The sequence below is a fragment of the Ochlerotatus camptorhynchus genome, unplaced genomic scaffold, assembly GCF_037179485.1.
Source record: "Ochlerotatus camptorhynchus isolate MF236.1 unplaced genomic scaffold, CSIRO-AGI_Acam_v1.1 ptg000277l, whole genome shotgun sequence".
NCBI classification, from domain to species: Eukaryota; Metazoa; Arthropoda; class Insecta; order Diptera; family Culicidae; genus Ochlerotatus; species Ochlerotatus camptorhynchus.
In genome coordinates, this window is record NW_027040766.1 from 5,651,413 (window position 1) to 5,668,262 (window position 16,850).

At 41.9% G+C, this 16,850-nt stretch overlaps 1 protein-coding gene across 1 annotated transcript in view; it reads left to right on the forward strand.

Annotated features, from left to right (window-relative positions):
• LOC135706337 (CD151 antigen-like) overlaps nt 1-14,930 on the forward strand; it is a 156,880-nt gene extending 141,950 nt beyond the window's left edge. Inside the window, exons 3-6 of the mRNA XM_065227954.1 lie at nt 2,729-2,920; nt 13,826-13,999; nt 14,090-14,263; nt 14,364-14,930. Of these exons, the coding sequence (XP_065084026.1) occupies nt 2,729-2,920; nt 13,826-13,999; nt 14,090-14,263; nt 14,364-14,507 (684 nt within the window). The 3' untranslated portion in view covers nt 14,508-14,930. The remainder of the gene's footprint in view (nt 1-2,728; nt 2,921-13,825; nt 14,000-14,089; nt 14,264-14,363) is intronic.
• Nucleotides 14,931-16,850: the final 1,920 nt, after the last annotated feature.

The following is a 16,850-nucleotide window of genomic DNA, read 5'->3' on the forward strand; positions in this document are numbered from 1 at the left end:
ATACATACTTAATCTAACTCGGTATAATCTCCAACAGCCTATTACCTCAGCATTTTTTTTTTCTGACATCTCTGCAAAATTTTATTTGTTAGCTGAGTCTCGGCAATTGTTTTACTGAATCTCAGCAAAAGAAATTGCAGAAATACTCGGCTGTTGAAATCTCGGCGAAAAAATTAAGTGTGTAGGTTCCAAAAAAGTCTACTATAGTCTACACGCAAACCAAAAATTTTATTACAAGGAATGTTAGTTCCACTACCTATCATCCTCTGTTCAAGAACATCGCAGTGAATGTTAGAAGTTGACCTTGCAGGCGATGTAATGTTTTTTTGTTTTTTGTTTTATTTCGTGTTCTATCTACGCTTTCGACTATACCAGCAAGCTTTTTATGCATAACATTGTAGAACGACGCACACACTTGCCTCGAATCTCTCCATCAGAATAAGCATACGAATTCGAGTATGCGAGAAAATGAGCGCTTCATGTTTACTTTTAGGCTTCCCATATTCAGAAGCATGGAGAGAGCAGAGGAGAAAGCATAGGTCTGATAATCACAACGTTCGTGGTTCGAGTCCAGTCTTTTTTTCGACATAACTAATTTCCCTCACTAATTCACTCTACATTTTTCGGTCTCCCATTTTCTTGCATTGGACCGCATCTAGGTATATCGCATCCTCGGTTCATGCGGTCTCCACTAACATCCTCTGATGATGAATCCCATATAATTGTAAGCGAATCTTACATCCCCCGATTGGGTGTACATTTCAAGATCCTGTTTAATTAGAATGATGATGTCTTCGGAAAAGTTTGTCGGGAGGTCAAGGACTGCTGGATGGTCGGCAGATCAATTCGAAATTCTCCCGCTAGGCGGTACTAGTGAGCATCCCACATGCACATATTTTGTATTGTTATATCTCAAGATCCTGAATATTTATACACCCAACCGAGGCATGTAAGATTCGCTTACAATTATGTGGGATTCAACATCAGAAGATGTTTATGCGCATGAACCGAGGATACGATATACCTAGCTGCGGTCCAATGCAAGTAAATTGGAGACCGAAAAATGTAGAGTGTATTAGTTAGTGAAATTAATTATGTCGAAAAAAATAGAAAACAGGTTGCCGACTGGACTCGAACCACGAACGACCGATTATCAGACCTGCTGCTCTCTCAATGTTTCTGAATGTGGAAAGCCTAAAAGCAAACACAAAGCGCTCATTTTCTCTCATAGTCGAATTCGTATGCTTTTTCTACTGGAGAGATTCGAGGCAAGTGTGTGCGTCGTTCTACAATGTTATACATAAAAAGCTTACTGGTATAGTCGAAAGCGTAGATAGAACACGAAATAAAAAAGACAAAAAAACCATTACATCGCCTGCGAGGACAAATTTCTAGCATTCGTTGCGATGTTCATGAACAGAGGATGATAGGAAACGGAATTAACATTCATTGTAATAGATTTTTGGTTTGCGTGTACGGGTGATGTTTTCGACAAAGTTGATCAGGAGGGGGAAAATACCAGAAGATGGACATATTAAGATGGAATTCTGCCGCAAGATGGCGCTTATGTGCATGCACATATTCTGTACCACTACACTTCCAAATCCTGATTATATAGAAGAGTGATGTTTTTGGTCAAGGCGATCAGAACGTCAAGGGCTGTTGGGTGGCGCTAGTGAGGATGCAAGTCAATGGTGTATGAGCAAATTTAATTTTCTTTTCCAGTTTGGTTTGTCGAATCGTGATGTTCGTTTACTCCGAACCAACCGCAGATCATTAGATCAACCGGTAGCTTGGAAAAAATAATAACATTCAAATTACATCATCAACAAAATTCCGTAAAGACCTGCCGGTCCTATCAGTGTACTATACATTGCACACTTAGTACGGGGCAAAAATTTCCAGACATCAGGATCTTGTAGAGTCCGTAGTAAGTACGACTTCTGGCAATAATCCGTCTATGAATTTCTTTGCTGCAGTTGTTATAGAACAATACCAATGATCCAAAGTACAAAAATTAATTGATTAAATGTATTAAGTAATATTACACTGTTCAACTGACTTCTAAAGTAAATAAAGCATTACCGACTTGATTCAATTCAATTTTTGATTTATCAGCATTCAAAAAAAATCTGTAATTACACTAGAGATTAAGATGTCGATTTTCGCAATCAAATGCAGCTTCTCAACCCCCTACTATAAAAAAAAAACCTTTCCATTTGCTGTGCAGACATCAACACCTTTCTCCGTTGCAATCAATCACTCACCGTGTCTGTCTCATCGAAATCGAAATTCCCTCCCACTTGATGCACTTCACCGAGCCAACGAAATACACTTGAATTCGTTTCTGCTTTTCCAGCAGTAATCGTCCCTTCCGTTCGCCGATGTTTGGTTACACGGCCGATAAGATCGACACAAAATTGAGTGGTTTTTCACTCAAAATCACAAAAACTTATGTCACTGAGTAACATTTTCCTCGCTTTTCCTCAAAAATCTACTCGAATATGAGCATTGAAAGTGACCCACGTTTTTTGTGAATATAACTGAACGCAACTCAAATTTGAGCTGGTTTAACCGGCCGTGTACAAGAATGAAAACCTAATCTATACTAAATTTTCCAATTATGCTTCCCCTCACTCAAGCGTCCCGTGCAGCACTTGAACCTTGGAATTAATTACTTTCTGTACATCGCTCACTTATTCTATCAATTTTTATCTCTATTTTCCAGATGTCCGGCTTGGTGATACTGGGCGTCACGGTGTGGACCGTGTTCTGTAAGCATCAGTACATCTCGCTTCTCTCGACGACAAACTATGCCATCGGAACGTATTCACTTCTGGCAGCAGGTCTCCTGGCACTGCTCGGCGGAATCATCGGATGTTGCGGAGTCTGGCGGGAACAACGGCCGATGTTGCTACTGGTAAGATGAATGCCACTAACTGCAGCAGATATGCAAATGCTGGACCATTACAATTGCAATTTTTCGTCATAAGTGCGCCTCATTTGTCCTAGAAACCAAAGGTGCAAGAAAGCGGTAGGCAAAAGAAAACAAAGCAGTCCAAGCGACGGCAGTTAGGGAATCTCACCGTCATCAGGAATTGCGAATCGGAATTTAAAGTACCCTAACCTTCCTCAGTCTTGCTCCACGTCTTTGTTGGGGCATGTTTTGATTTTTTATTGCCTTTTCTACCGAACAGTTTTCAAATGTTCAATTCGTCCGCCGTTCCATCATCATCATCATCATCGTCGTCGTCGTCGTCGCGTATTCATTGGTGAGCGAGCGAGTAATTAAGGGAAATAAAATTCAGTGCCGTTCCGGCCATATCAATGAGCAGGTTTGCCCCAGTGCGCCGTCGATGAACGGCCCGACATCAGTCTGCTGGAACATTTCATTTCTAACATTACATCACGTTTATCGTTTCGCTATTTGGCTGATGGCCATTGTTGATCGAATCGGGTCCAGTGATGGCTTGAAGTGAATTCTTTATTTCCAGAGGGGTGTCTTTGTGCTCGTCTCGGGTCCAGCGGCTACAGGTATTGTGCTGACCTGCAGCATAGACACGTAAAATGCAGACTGAGCGTGAGGAACATTGAGAAGGTTTTGAAGAAGTGACTTTAAGTAGTGTCTCGGCAGAACGGAAATTTTAGTAATTTTGGTAAATCATGAGACTTTGACAAAATATACATAAAATTAAATCAGATGTGAATAATGGCATAAGTTAGTTTGCTTATTTTTAATACACCGTAAAACGGGGTAGCTTTGATAGTACTTATTTATTTATTTATTTAATATTTCTCATCTGACTTTGTGTTGTGCATAATGAAATTTAGTAATTTGTGTTTGACAACTGCGGTACTGACTTTTCTTCTTCTTCTTTTTTTACTCTGAAAATGAGAAGTTCTCTTGGGATCAGTAATACCCAACAAACAGTTTAAGCTGCTGACCAATTGAAGTTCAACATTACATTAGGTCCTAAGTAACATTGACAGATTCTCTTCGTCGACTTTCTCTTTGCATCCTCACCAGACTGAAGCAAAATTCGAAGTTTTCGCTCCACAGTGCTCAAACGGTTCCAAATTGGGCCCTGATTATCCTCCCAAAATTTGAACTTTTTAGTAAGAACCTGACTTGGCACAAGCCCGAGGGGTGCGACTCATCTAAATTACAATTGGATTCTGTGAAGAATCGAACAGCTTTTTTAGATCAGTGCACATTCATTAGATTCCTTTTCCTAGCATTCGCTGCATCTACTTTTTCACCGTTGCCAACGCTGCCGAAGATGGAAGTAGAGCAAGGATGTGGAAAAATACTATATGACTGACCAGATAAAAGTGAGTAAAAAGGCAACAGCAGGCGAGACAGCGAATGAACTGTAGCAGCTTTGCGAGCCGCAGGAAAAAATCTCCATTTTCAAAGTTGAGTTTGACTGCGAATGAGTTCGATTTTCGAGGATTATTCAAACAATAACTGATTGAGTAAGTGCAGTGAATGTAATTACAGTTAGCAAGTGAATGCAAGTGAGAAAGTGAATGCTAGTGTCACAATGGTAAGTAACGTTTGCTAATCTAAAAATAAAAATAAACATCGACAATTAATTGCATGTTTCGTTTAATATTTTTGCAGAATTAGTCCTGTAGATGGCATGCGGCTACTACAAAAGCTACGGGTTATCTTCAGCGCTCATCCAAAGACTTCAGTTCATTCTGATCAAGGTTCGCATGCGGCTCCCATGTACCAACATGGTGCGCATGGTAAGTAAGGACATCCAAACCAGAGGCATCTCTAATCCGAATTCTCCAGTGCATATTTACAATTCCATAATCTAAGATGATATACAACATTATTATTTGTATTCTAATTAAGATGTGCTTGTAGTGTAACGTAAAATATTGCATTAAAATTAAATTTGTTTATTATTCACTTCATCTTGCTCGAACAAAAAAGCAGTGTTGTCCATTATAAAATAATAATTGTCTGAGCATGAGAATTATTTTCCTCCTTTAAGACGTCAACGATTCTTCTCCCCTGATAAACGAGGAAGGTAGACTTTTTAAAGTATTTTTCAATAGCTGCACCGCAATACATACAGAGTTACACAACTCTAAGAATAGGGCTGACTATTTTATGGATTGATAATCATACAGTTCACTGTTCGACGCTAAAAGATCTATCCACATAAGTGGGAATCATATCTTAATTTATGATTCAGAAATTGTAAGCCATGAAAAAAGTCTGAAACCAAGTTCCCCGTAACGGCATCGTTCTAACCGATAAAGATGGATACGAGAGGACTTCCCTAATAAAAAATAACCATAAACGAACGATAACCCTAATCATTGAACTATTCCACAAATGGTTTGGATGATACCCAGAACACGTCGTTAAGCAAATTAACCATACAATTTTTATTAGGGTTATGTTCTGTTTTCCTCTTTCTCCTTCATGTTATCCATTGGATGTTATCCATATTATGGATAAATTCAGGGCTATTTGAACTGGGATTGGTGTACATTTTTATAACTTTTCAATTACCACCCAAGTAACCAAAAGTTCCGCATTCAACACTTCCAAGTTCCATAAAGTTCAAATAAAGTTCCGACAGAACATTCAAGCCAACGGCGCCGGTGGTGTAGTGGTAAGCGTGATTACCTCTCACCCCAGCAGGCCTGGGTTCAATCCCAGTCGGCGCCGCCGGGATGTTCTGAGGCATAACATCTCTGATCACGCCTTCCTTCGGATGGGAAGTAAAGCCGTTGGTCCCCGGTTCATGAGTTGATGGGTCGATAGGTAGGGTCCAGGTGTGGGAGCTGCCTTCCTGGCACGTCGGTAGCATTGGTGCTCAGCACGGAAAACAAGATCGACGGAAAAAACAAACCAAAGGAAAAAAAAAAAAAATCAATCTAGGGGAATTTACGTATTCTCGGCAACCTAAGCAGCGACCTTCTTTCTATAGCCTTTTTCTCTAAGTAACGCACACATATGCAGTACTGGTTTGTTTACAATCTTTTGCTGCCAGCTGATCTAGCAATTTCAGTCGAAAGAATTGTCAAAAACTGTTTTGAAACGCTTTTACAAAGCTCCAATCTTCTCTAGTGAGAGCGAGTATTGTCGGCAACCAGTTTTTCTTCGGCAACCGTTCCATTTGAACTGCATGTAAATCTGCTGCTCTATTATCGGCAACTCGAAATCAGCTACAATTTGTAGTGCGTGTGTTGCATTTCAAGAAAACCTTGCTAGATTGCTTTTTCTAAGTGGTAAAAATATAGTCAAATTGTAGCTGAAAGCATATAGAATCGTTTGCATGCATTCAGCGAAGTGTTTTCGTAAGAAAATCCAGTGAAAATAGTGTTTCAATTTGGGTTGCCGAAGATAGTCTGTCATGTCGAAGCCGTCATTTCCCCTACGTAAATATGAAATAATCAGTGGCCCGAATGAATCATAATTCTTATATTTATGCAACATTCCATTCCATCCAAAAATTCCTGGATTCGAACCCTTGTATTCGGCATGTGATCTACGATTGCTAACCACTGCGCCACAAGTGTGATGGAATACCATGTGGGCAAAAACCAATTTAAATTCATCAAGGTGTTGTGTTTCGTACTAAAGTCAGTCAGCTGGCACAGAAAACTCCAACAATAGGCGGGACAACAGCTCACTTTAATATATTTCAGATGACGTAGTGGTTCGTGCTGAGACTCTCACGCAAAAGGACTGGGTTTAATTCTTCAAACAGCTCCATTACTAATACTAATGCTGATAAATCAATACACATTAATACCTGCCTTTAGAAATAACTTTCATAAAAGTGCGAACTAAATATAGAATTGGTGTAGAGGACAAAAACCTTTTTTAATTTATTTTCTAAAAGTTCCGTTCAAGTTCCGCCAGAGGCTGCTTAGAATGCTCTTCAATTATGGTACCGGAACTTTCAAGTTCTTATAACGACTTAAAAATGAGGCTGCTTAGAATTCTATAGACCACCTTCAACCAAGCCATAAATAGCTTTTTATCAGAACTTTTGGTTACTTGGGCAGTTCTTACGTTCCTTCTCCTTGTTTTACCGTATGCGTGAAAATGTTTGCACCATCGTACAAATAAGATTCCCGTTTCACCTGTGCATACAATGCCTTGGTTTTCTTTGCATGCACATAACCTATAGCTCATACCGTAGTAGGTTGTGTATAAAAGAAAATGATGTACTTAGTTTGACAGTTGCAGCGTATTCGTGATTTGTCCCACGCGCAAATGTCGCAAAAAGACATTTCAATCGCCGTGGGAGTGTCCCGGTGGACCGTCAAAAGGGTTTTAGACCGAGAAAAGAATGGACAACTATCCGAGAAGGTGGCCACAGGTCGTCCGAGGTCAGCTCGGGTTCCGAGGGCTATCGCTGCTATCAAAAGGAAGATTTGGGTGAATCCAGTGCGTTCAATAAGGAAAATGGCAAAGGAACACGGGATCAGTGACTTTAAGGCACGGAAGATTGTAAAGGAAGATTGCGGGGCGAAGTCGAGGGAACGGAAAAAAAACTCACATCATTACCAACCGCATCCGGGAGTTACGAGTCGAACGATGCAAGAAAATCTTGAACTTCCTTAAGCAAAAAAATCCAGTAATCCTGTTCACCGATGAGAGCATGTTTACAGTCGATCCCGTATCAAATTCCAGAACCGACCGGTATATTAGTTCTCTATAATACTAGAAACGCGGATGAAATAAGAACACCACATTTCTTGACTTGTGCTTCACAGAATTCATTATATTTTAGAGGAATAAATGTTTTCAATTCGAAGCCTAGACACATTAAACGTGCAACAACATTAGCAGAATTAAAAGAATTTAAGAGACATTGCATTTCACACGTTAAAACTGTCTTTTGGACGGATATCCAGTGATTTTTTTTTATGAATTGACAAATTATGTATCTTGACGAAGTTATTTTTAACGGATTATTTTGTATGGATAGTTGTTATAACGACTTTTTAATAATTATTGTAGCACTGTTCGCCACGATGGTGATGATGGATTTTTGATATTTGATTTAAGTATATTTAAAAAAAAAGTAGTTGTTCGTGCAAGCGACGTTTACCGCCTTTACCCTTAGCATAACATAATACTACTACCTGTCCATAGATGTCACCACTTGTCCATGTATAATTGTCACTGTGTTATTATTTGTCAACCGTATGAATAAATGCATATAGTTCGTATGCCTCCGCGATGGCAGGATGGCCCAACAGCCGGTCTGTTTTTATATATTAAAAATATCACAACGTAGGGAAACGAAGTTCCGTGCGCGATCAGTAGTCTACAAAGGTTTGAGCCTCGCGCACGTGTTACGGATATAGAGGACTGAATTTAACATTTGATAAAAAAAAATGCAATTTTGAAGCTTATTTGAAAGATACCTTGAGTTAGTAGTAAGTTTTCTGGCAAATGTTGGGGGTTCGTGAGCATTCCTGACATTGCTGAAAATTATGATAGCATCAGATTGTGTGGTTACTAGTGTAATAGGATGCTTTGTTGATTGTTCATTAACTCTTGATTGCTTGTAATACTAATGAATATTTTAGGTGGATAAAAAGGTGAACTAAGAGGTGGACGACTGAGCTTTTCCACATTTATATCGCTGTGAAGCAACTGTTAACTCTAGAGGGAATTTAAATCTGTAACTGAAACCAGTTCGATTTTGTTTGCAAACCTGGTTAAATTGTCATATTAAATTATCTTAATGATTAATCGTCCTGCTCAAACCTTTTTAGGGGTAAGAGGTGGGACCATCATCATCATTTAAGTGCTCAAACCAACGCGGGCTAGGCTCAAACCTTTGTAGACTACTTTTTTTTAATTAATCTACTATTAAATCAAATATTAAAAATCCATCATCACCATCGTGGCGAACAGAAATAGTTTTTGCAATGCTACAATAATTATTAAAAAAGTCGTTATGACAGCTATCCATATAAAATAATCCATTAGAGATAACTTCGTCAAGATAAGCACTTTGAACAACTTCTCGAAGTTTCAACGGTCAACCAACCATCAACATCTCGGCATGATCCGCCAAGGGTGAGGCGCGTTACTCGCGTCAACACTGAAACTCCATCATTGCAGGAGTTAGAAGCAGCCATCCGAAGTATGAAGTCCAAAAAAGCCCCGGGAGTCGATCGCATATCAGCAGAGATGCTCAAAGCTGACCCCATGCTATCCTCACAAATGTTGCAATATTTGGGACACCGCGACTTTTCCGGCCGACTGGATGCAGGGCGTCTTAGTAAAAGTCCAACTGTATGCGACAACTGGTGAGGCATCATGTTACTGTTTATTATTCTCAAAGTTCTGTGTAAAGTTATCCTCAATCGGATTCAGGAGAAGATCGACGCGACTCTCCGACGACAGCAGGCAGGATTCCGTGCTGGAAGATCCTGTGTCACGCTCCGCATCATCTTGGAGCAGGTCATTGAGTTCCAAGAGTCCCTGTACTTGGTATTCATTGACTACGAAAAAGCTTTCGACCGACTAAACCACGAAAACTTGTGGGGCGCTCTGAGACGCAAGGAAGTCCCTGATAAGATCGTCATCCTCATCGAAGCGCAGTACGAGGCTTTCTCATGCAGAGTGTTGCACAACGGAGCTTTGTCTGACCCGATTCGGGTAATCGCGGGTGTGAGGCAAGGATGTATATTATCACCGCTACTATTCCTCATCGTAATCGACGAGATCATGGTTGGAGCCGTTGACCGTGTACCGAACCGTGGGTTGCTGTGGTATCCTATTACCATGGAGCATCTCAACGACTTCGATCTGGCTGATGATGTTGCGTTATTAGCACAACGGCGCTCTGACATGCAGAGTAAGCTCGACGACCTTGTGGAACGCTCCTCTGAAGCAGGTTTGACCATCAAGACGAAGACCAAATCGTTGGATCTCAACACGGAAAACCGTTCCAATTTCACGGTAGCAGGGCAGACAGTGGAGAAAGTCGAAAGCTTTCAATATCGTGGCAGCCAGATAGCATCGGACGGCGGCACCAAGAGCGACATAGGTGCACGGATTAAGAAGGCGAGGGCTGCTTCGCCTGGTGCGTATCAGCGGAGAACACTCAGAAGCTGCAGGTGTTTATCAACCGATGCCTGCGGTACATAATTCGTGCCTGGTGGCCCCCACAATTGGATCTCAAATTCCGAGCTTCATCGTTTGTGCCATCAGAAGCCGATAGAGACAGAAATTCGTGAACGGAAGTGGAGGTGGGTCGGCCGCAGCAGAGGCAGCAGAGGCAGACCCAAAGGCTCGTGGCGGCGGAGCCTAAACAGTGAAATTAAGAACGTTGACCGAAATTTGACTTGGGCACAGGTCAAGGCCAAAGCTAGAAATCGCCCAGGATGGAAATCTTTCACAAAGGCCCTTTGCACCCCTGGAGGTGCGCAGGATCGTTAAAAAAATAAAAATAATACCAACTTGAATCGTGATGCTGTTTTCAGCAAAGTTGTTCCTTATAGTTTAAGCAACGTGTGTTGAAATTTTGAGCTTAATCGAGTTTGCTGAACCAGTTCTATGCACGAAAGAGTGAAGGAATATTATTTCTCCATACATTTCAACCAATATCCCCATATAAATTTTAAATCAAAAGCGCCAGCTCGTGTTAAATCCGAATGAGATGAAATTTTCAGAGAGTGGTTTTCTCACCTAATGACACAAATCTAGGCCCCATATAAATATGGGCCAGTCTAATGAAAGAAGCTATTATCTATCTTCTAAAACGACAAACATGACAAGAAACGGTTCTATACCCAAGTTATTAACGAAAGTGAAAGTCGATGAAGAGAATCTATCAATGTTACTTAGGACCTAATGCAATGTTCAGCTTGAATTTATTAATAAGGCAAATTTTGTTGAGTAATGATTAACTTGAGCAAAGGTTTAAAATTTTCTGGTCCCACCCTTCGTTTTTGTCAGAGAGTTGGATCCACCAAATAGCTAGCAACCAATCATCATTATCCAAAAAACAACTGCCTGAAAATCAAATGTCAGCATCATACCCGGACATATCGCACATGTTTAACGTGTATCCAATTACCTTCCACCTTGCTCGCTCTCTCCCACAGCATATGTAATTCGCACCCATAATTCATTCTCGCGGTACAGTAGATACTGAAGATAGAAAGCAAAGAGCATCCATTCTGCCTCTCTTGAATGGTTCATGTTATTAACGATGATTTATGTCATCTAATAATGTTCATGTTTCGCTCACACCTCTCGACCAGTCAGACTGACTGACTGACTGACTGGTGGCCGGGTTCACGTCCGTTTGGCTGATTACATTAACTACACAGAGCACATCGAGAACAATGTGGTTATGTCGGTGCGTTGTAGAACCCCTTTTCACCCCCACGGCATGACGTGCGAAAATGCCTTTAACCTACATTTGGACACGTGAAGCGGGTGAACCAGGCAGGGCTCCAATCTACGGGGTATGTTTTCTCATTACTTTCCGAGAGGAAGGTAACTATGAATGAGTACCCCCGAGCACCAAGAGCCCTCTTGATACCGGCGGTATAGGTCTAAATTAAATTATTTCAAAATGACCACATCATCAACGCGGAACTTGAGAACGGCAAGCATCTCCTGGGATCCTGGGAGAAGTAATGTTGTGCCAGCACTTCGCACGACCCGCCTAACCGACCGGCCACATTTCAATCTTCATTTACCGGAGGCGCTCTACCAAGCCGGTCACAGCAGAACACTCGACAAGCCATCATCAAAGGATAGTTATTATCGCAATCAGCTCCGGACCGTTCGTCCGTTCGTCCGGTATCCCCTTGTTGCTGCGGGGTAAGCCAAAAATTCCAAAGACAGTTTACTTGGCGCGACATGCGAACGTGGAATTCGGTGCTCGGAACGTTTGTATGTACGAACGACCCTGCTCAGCAGCTTTTCAACAACGGCCAGTGCAGTGGAAGTGGATGGATCCTTGCTGCTGCTGCCGAGAGAGCCTTGTGGTTTGAAAAGGTGAGAAGCTCTGCTCGTGACACGGGAACGATTAAGTTGTCACACCACCACCAACGCCAACGCAAACCAAAGTGGTTCGTTACGAGCCAAAGGGATATGTAGCTGCCCCTGGAGGTATACCTATAATGGCCTTTGGTGAACTGTTCCACTACGGTGGCATTGGCGTGATTAAGCAATTACGGGGTAATTGTAATGGAATTTTGCGGGGAAATTAGGTTGCTCCGATGAAGATGCAATCTTCAGTAGATAAATACACACTTCCTTGTGCATCAACTGCCAGATCGCAATATGTCATCGGTCCATTTGACGTGTCGAACAACACCGCATATTCTCCCATATTTAATTACATTGTTGGAGATGATGGATGGTCCTTTAAGGGCAGCAGCAGGTCTCGGTGAATGGCGCCAACTTTTCTTCAACTCACTCGGTCTTGATTTATCAAGCGCTCCGGCCGCCACCGCCTATCAACTTCAACGAACGCAGCCAAGTCACGCAATACTGACTGCAGGCTTCGGTTTGTTCTGCCATCAAGGTTCCGCTCGATGAATCTAAACAAACACACAAAACGCCACCGTGTAATTAATCATTTTGATAAATGCTCTATTAAGTAGCCCGGCGACAAGTTTATAATCGATTAATTACTATACTAGCTGTTGCTCCAGCGCCGGACGAGCACAGTTTCTTAGCACTATACTGCTGCGAATGCCGATGATAGCGGAGCGTGATCCAAGGATTCCGTTTCCAGAAACACGCCTATTAACGGTTACTGTCGTTCGCTTGAAATATGATCCGACGGGAGAAGAAGCCCCATCAGAGGGGACATTGAAATATGCGTAGCTCCCGGCGCGGATTGAAAAACCATCATTCATGATAAGGTTGGAGTCTAAAACATCCATTTTCTTGTATGAGGATTGTCTATTTTTTTCCACCTGCATAACATCTGTTTTCTACTTGTGAAAGCATCAATTTAGTAATGAAAAATCTAAATTATCCACCCATGGGGAGATATAACTTTTCTTAAGAATTTAAGTTTCAATTAAAATGCTTGAAACCGCATTCAATGGAAGTCAGACAATATCAGAACGATGTCAATATTGAATAATGTGATTTAGAAGGGCGTGAGTAGGATAGATTATAGCTCACGTAAATCTCTGGTCACTCTGGTTCTCAAAAATAACTATGAATTGAAGTCCATGACAGTATCGAGATAAAAAAAAATAAAAATATTAATTATTCCGTCAACATCAATTGGACAGTTAACGTTTCCATCTGGTCGCAACTCTTCTTGTCAGAGACTTTAAACGTACTCACCAAATCAATATATCCGGCAGCGCATTCCCCATCCTTTTTTTCTCCCATTTATTTTTAAAACAATTCCTCCTCCAGCGATTCACGCACAATAACCTGTAGTTTTGACTATGCGAATTTACAATACAAACTCAATTTTGTATGTTTTATTAAACAAATTTTTTGTTATGTTCGATTGTTTGGGATTCTAAAAAAATGAAAGCAAAAAGTATAATCTCATCAGCCTCCATAAGTTAGACCATTCCCACACAGGCGATGTGCTGGTCAAGTACAGTCAACTCTCCCTTACTCGATGCATATCCGCTACTTTGACCACTTTTCCCAAACAATTATCCAAAATTCACCTCCCTAACTCGATAGTCCCTTCGAGTATATCGAGTTAGGGAGAGTTGTTGATTTAATTCAACCCACCTCACCACGCCAGCGTTGCATACATTTCGGCGTTACACCATCGCTTACCTCCGCGAACCAATCACTCTAAATTGAAATCCATTTTCTTTATTCTAGTACACCTTCATACTGCTATTCGTCTTCCTGCTGGAGGCCATCGTCGGTGGCCTCGCATACCTGTACGAAACGCAGATCGAACTAGAGCTGCAGCACAGCCTCAACAGCACCTTCATGGAACAGTACGGTGTCAGCGAGCGGCATACCGAAGCCATCGACAGGATGCAGCAAGAGGTACCTTCCTTCCTACACACCTATGGCTTCTAAAACCATAAAAAAACAGAAACATTCATCACATTAAACTTCCATTCTGTTGCCTTCCAGTTCAGCTGCTGCGGTGCCGTCCGGTTCGAGGATTGGCGCTACAGCGTGTGGCTGCGGTCTCGCCGGAAGGACCTGATCCGACCGACCGAAGGCCGCCGGGTGCCGGATTCGTGCTGCCTCAGCATGACACCAAAGTGCGGCCTCAGTGACGGTCCAAGCAACATTCCCTACACGGTACGAGAGGAGTGCGGAGAAAATGCACTCAAATTTATCAAACCAGTCAATTTGGCGAAAATTTCTAACTCAATCCATCTCTCACTCCCATCTCGTGCAGGGTTGCATCTACAAGATGGCAGACGAGCTGAAGCATAACCTCATTCTGCTGGGTGCCATCGGGCTGGGGATTTGCGTGATTCAGGTGTTCGGCATGATACTGTCCTGCTGTTTGTACGTCAAGCTGAAGGATGTGCTCGATTGACAAAAGCCAGCGGATCCAATAGTCGAACTAATGGATCCGCTGCCGGACAATATCAGCCTTATCTACGGCTACGACGACCAAACGATTTGAGCCCACGAACGAGGCCAGATTGATGGCGTGCGGTGAGCGATGGACGGTCAACCGCTGGGAAATACACGGCATTTATCAGAATGATCTTCAGGATGAATTTTGTATGTCATAAGGATTATGATAAGATGCGGTGCGCTATGAACTAACATCTGTACAGAGGCAATTGGAATTTAAGTTTAGCTTTCTAGATGTCAGTTGATTTTTACGAGTTTAGCTCAGATGAAGTTTCTAAACACGTGTTATTGTAAAGTTATATTTATTACATAGAGGAAAAGTACAACTTGTAAATATTGTGGCTACGTATAAAAGTGAAATATAGTCAGTAGAATCTATGATCGAAGGAGTAATTAGATGTTATCACCAAAACTACTTACAATGTAAGAATACAATAATGAAAAATGTAACATAATTTATTGACGTTGAAATTTTTGAAATCCGAAAGTACTGAAGTTGTCCGATTTAAAATGCTATCGTTCAGGTTAGTTGCTGCCACCAAAAATCTTCCAGAAAGTAATGGAGGGAATGTTATCCCGGGTGCAAGGATACTTAGATGATTATTACGTAGAAGGTGAAGTTGTTAAGGTGAGTACCTTTTAGATTATATTTCTAATAACGATATAGACATATTCATCAGAGGAGATGCTCCATCTTTTATAAATACAATTAGACAAGAAGTTCTTCGAAGAAAAAATCGATATTGATTTTTCAATCGTAAGATAAACACTTCCTGGATCAGCGTTTACATGAAGTTGGTGTTCCTTTCTTTGAACCACCGCCAATACGTTCGTCTTCTTCTTCATATTAGCTTATTGTGATCTCTCAACTTAGTGTTCTAGATGCACTTCCACAGGTATTAGGTGAGAGCAGGGAAGTCGAGAAATTTTCCAACCCGAAACATTCCCGGGAATCGAACCCAGCCAACTCCAGCAGGGGGACTTTATTCCCTGTCAACCACATATAGATGCACCATAGTTCACATGATTTTGACATTTTTGGGCAATCAGACACTTTATAGAGCAAACTGACAGCGGTAATACCAGGCTTACTGAAGCTCATCAAACTAACTGGAGGTTTTAAAACACTCTTGTCCTGCGAGTTTAGCCAGCCCTCAAGTCGAGTGAGTGGCGGAAGGAATATGGAAGAAGTAAACAAAAACTTCTCGAGAGAGAGGGAGAGTGAACTTCAGCGAGAGGATGATTTGACGTGAGGTGCGCTTTTCGAGACTCGGGATGACTTTTTTGTTCGACGCAAGAAGCTCAGAGTTTACCCAGAGTGAGAGTAAGAGCAGCCGGTCCGCACTCGTGTTTATTTCAGTTACCATGGGGACGTAATTTGTGATTAGCCCCGGTCCCTTTCAAATTGTATCATTATTTATGTACGACCTTAAATTTGAAATGACGTTTCACATTCATCTAGTTATGGCCGATTTTCATTCGAATAATCGATTACTTGATGGGCTACGAATCGCCAGGTTGATTCAACGCCGAACGAAGTACTCTTCTCCATTGGACTCGGTCCTGCGCCAATCGCTTCCAGTCGCCATGAACGTTTAGCGACCTGATGTCCTCCTCAACTGCAAATAGCCAACGTGTCCGAGGTCTACCCCGGAGTCGACGACCTCTACCGGGTTCTCTGCTGAATATAATATTTGCTTGTCGTTCTTCCGGCATCCGCACTACATGCCCAGCCCACCGTAGTCTGCCGTGTTTTATAAGCTTCACTATATCCGTACCGTTATACACTTGGTACAACTCGTGATTCATGCAACGCCGCCAGATGCCATTCTCCTGTTTACCGCCGAGTATTGTTCGCAGCACCTTACGCTCGAAGACACCAAATGCTCTCCGGTCAGACTCTTTTAACGTCCACGATTCGTGGCCGTAGAGGGCTACCGGAAGTATCAGCGTCTTATACAGAGCGAATTTCGTTTTCGTTTGCAGGCTACGGGACTTCAGCTGGCTACGTAATCCGTAAAAGGCCCTGTTTGCAGCTGCAATACGTCTCTTCACCTCGCGGGTAACATCATTATCGCATGTCACTAGTGTTCCAAGATACACAAATTCTTCCACTACCTCAAATTGTTCACCATCTAACAAAACTACACTACCAACACCACTATTGCTCCCACGGTGTCTACCGGCTACCATGTACTTCGTTTTGGTAGAACTTATCGTGAGCCCAATCCTCGCCGTCTCCCTCTTAAAAGGCACAAACGCCTCTTCCACTGCTCTACGGTCAATTCCGATGATATCG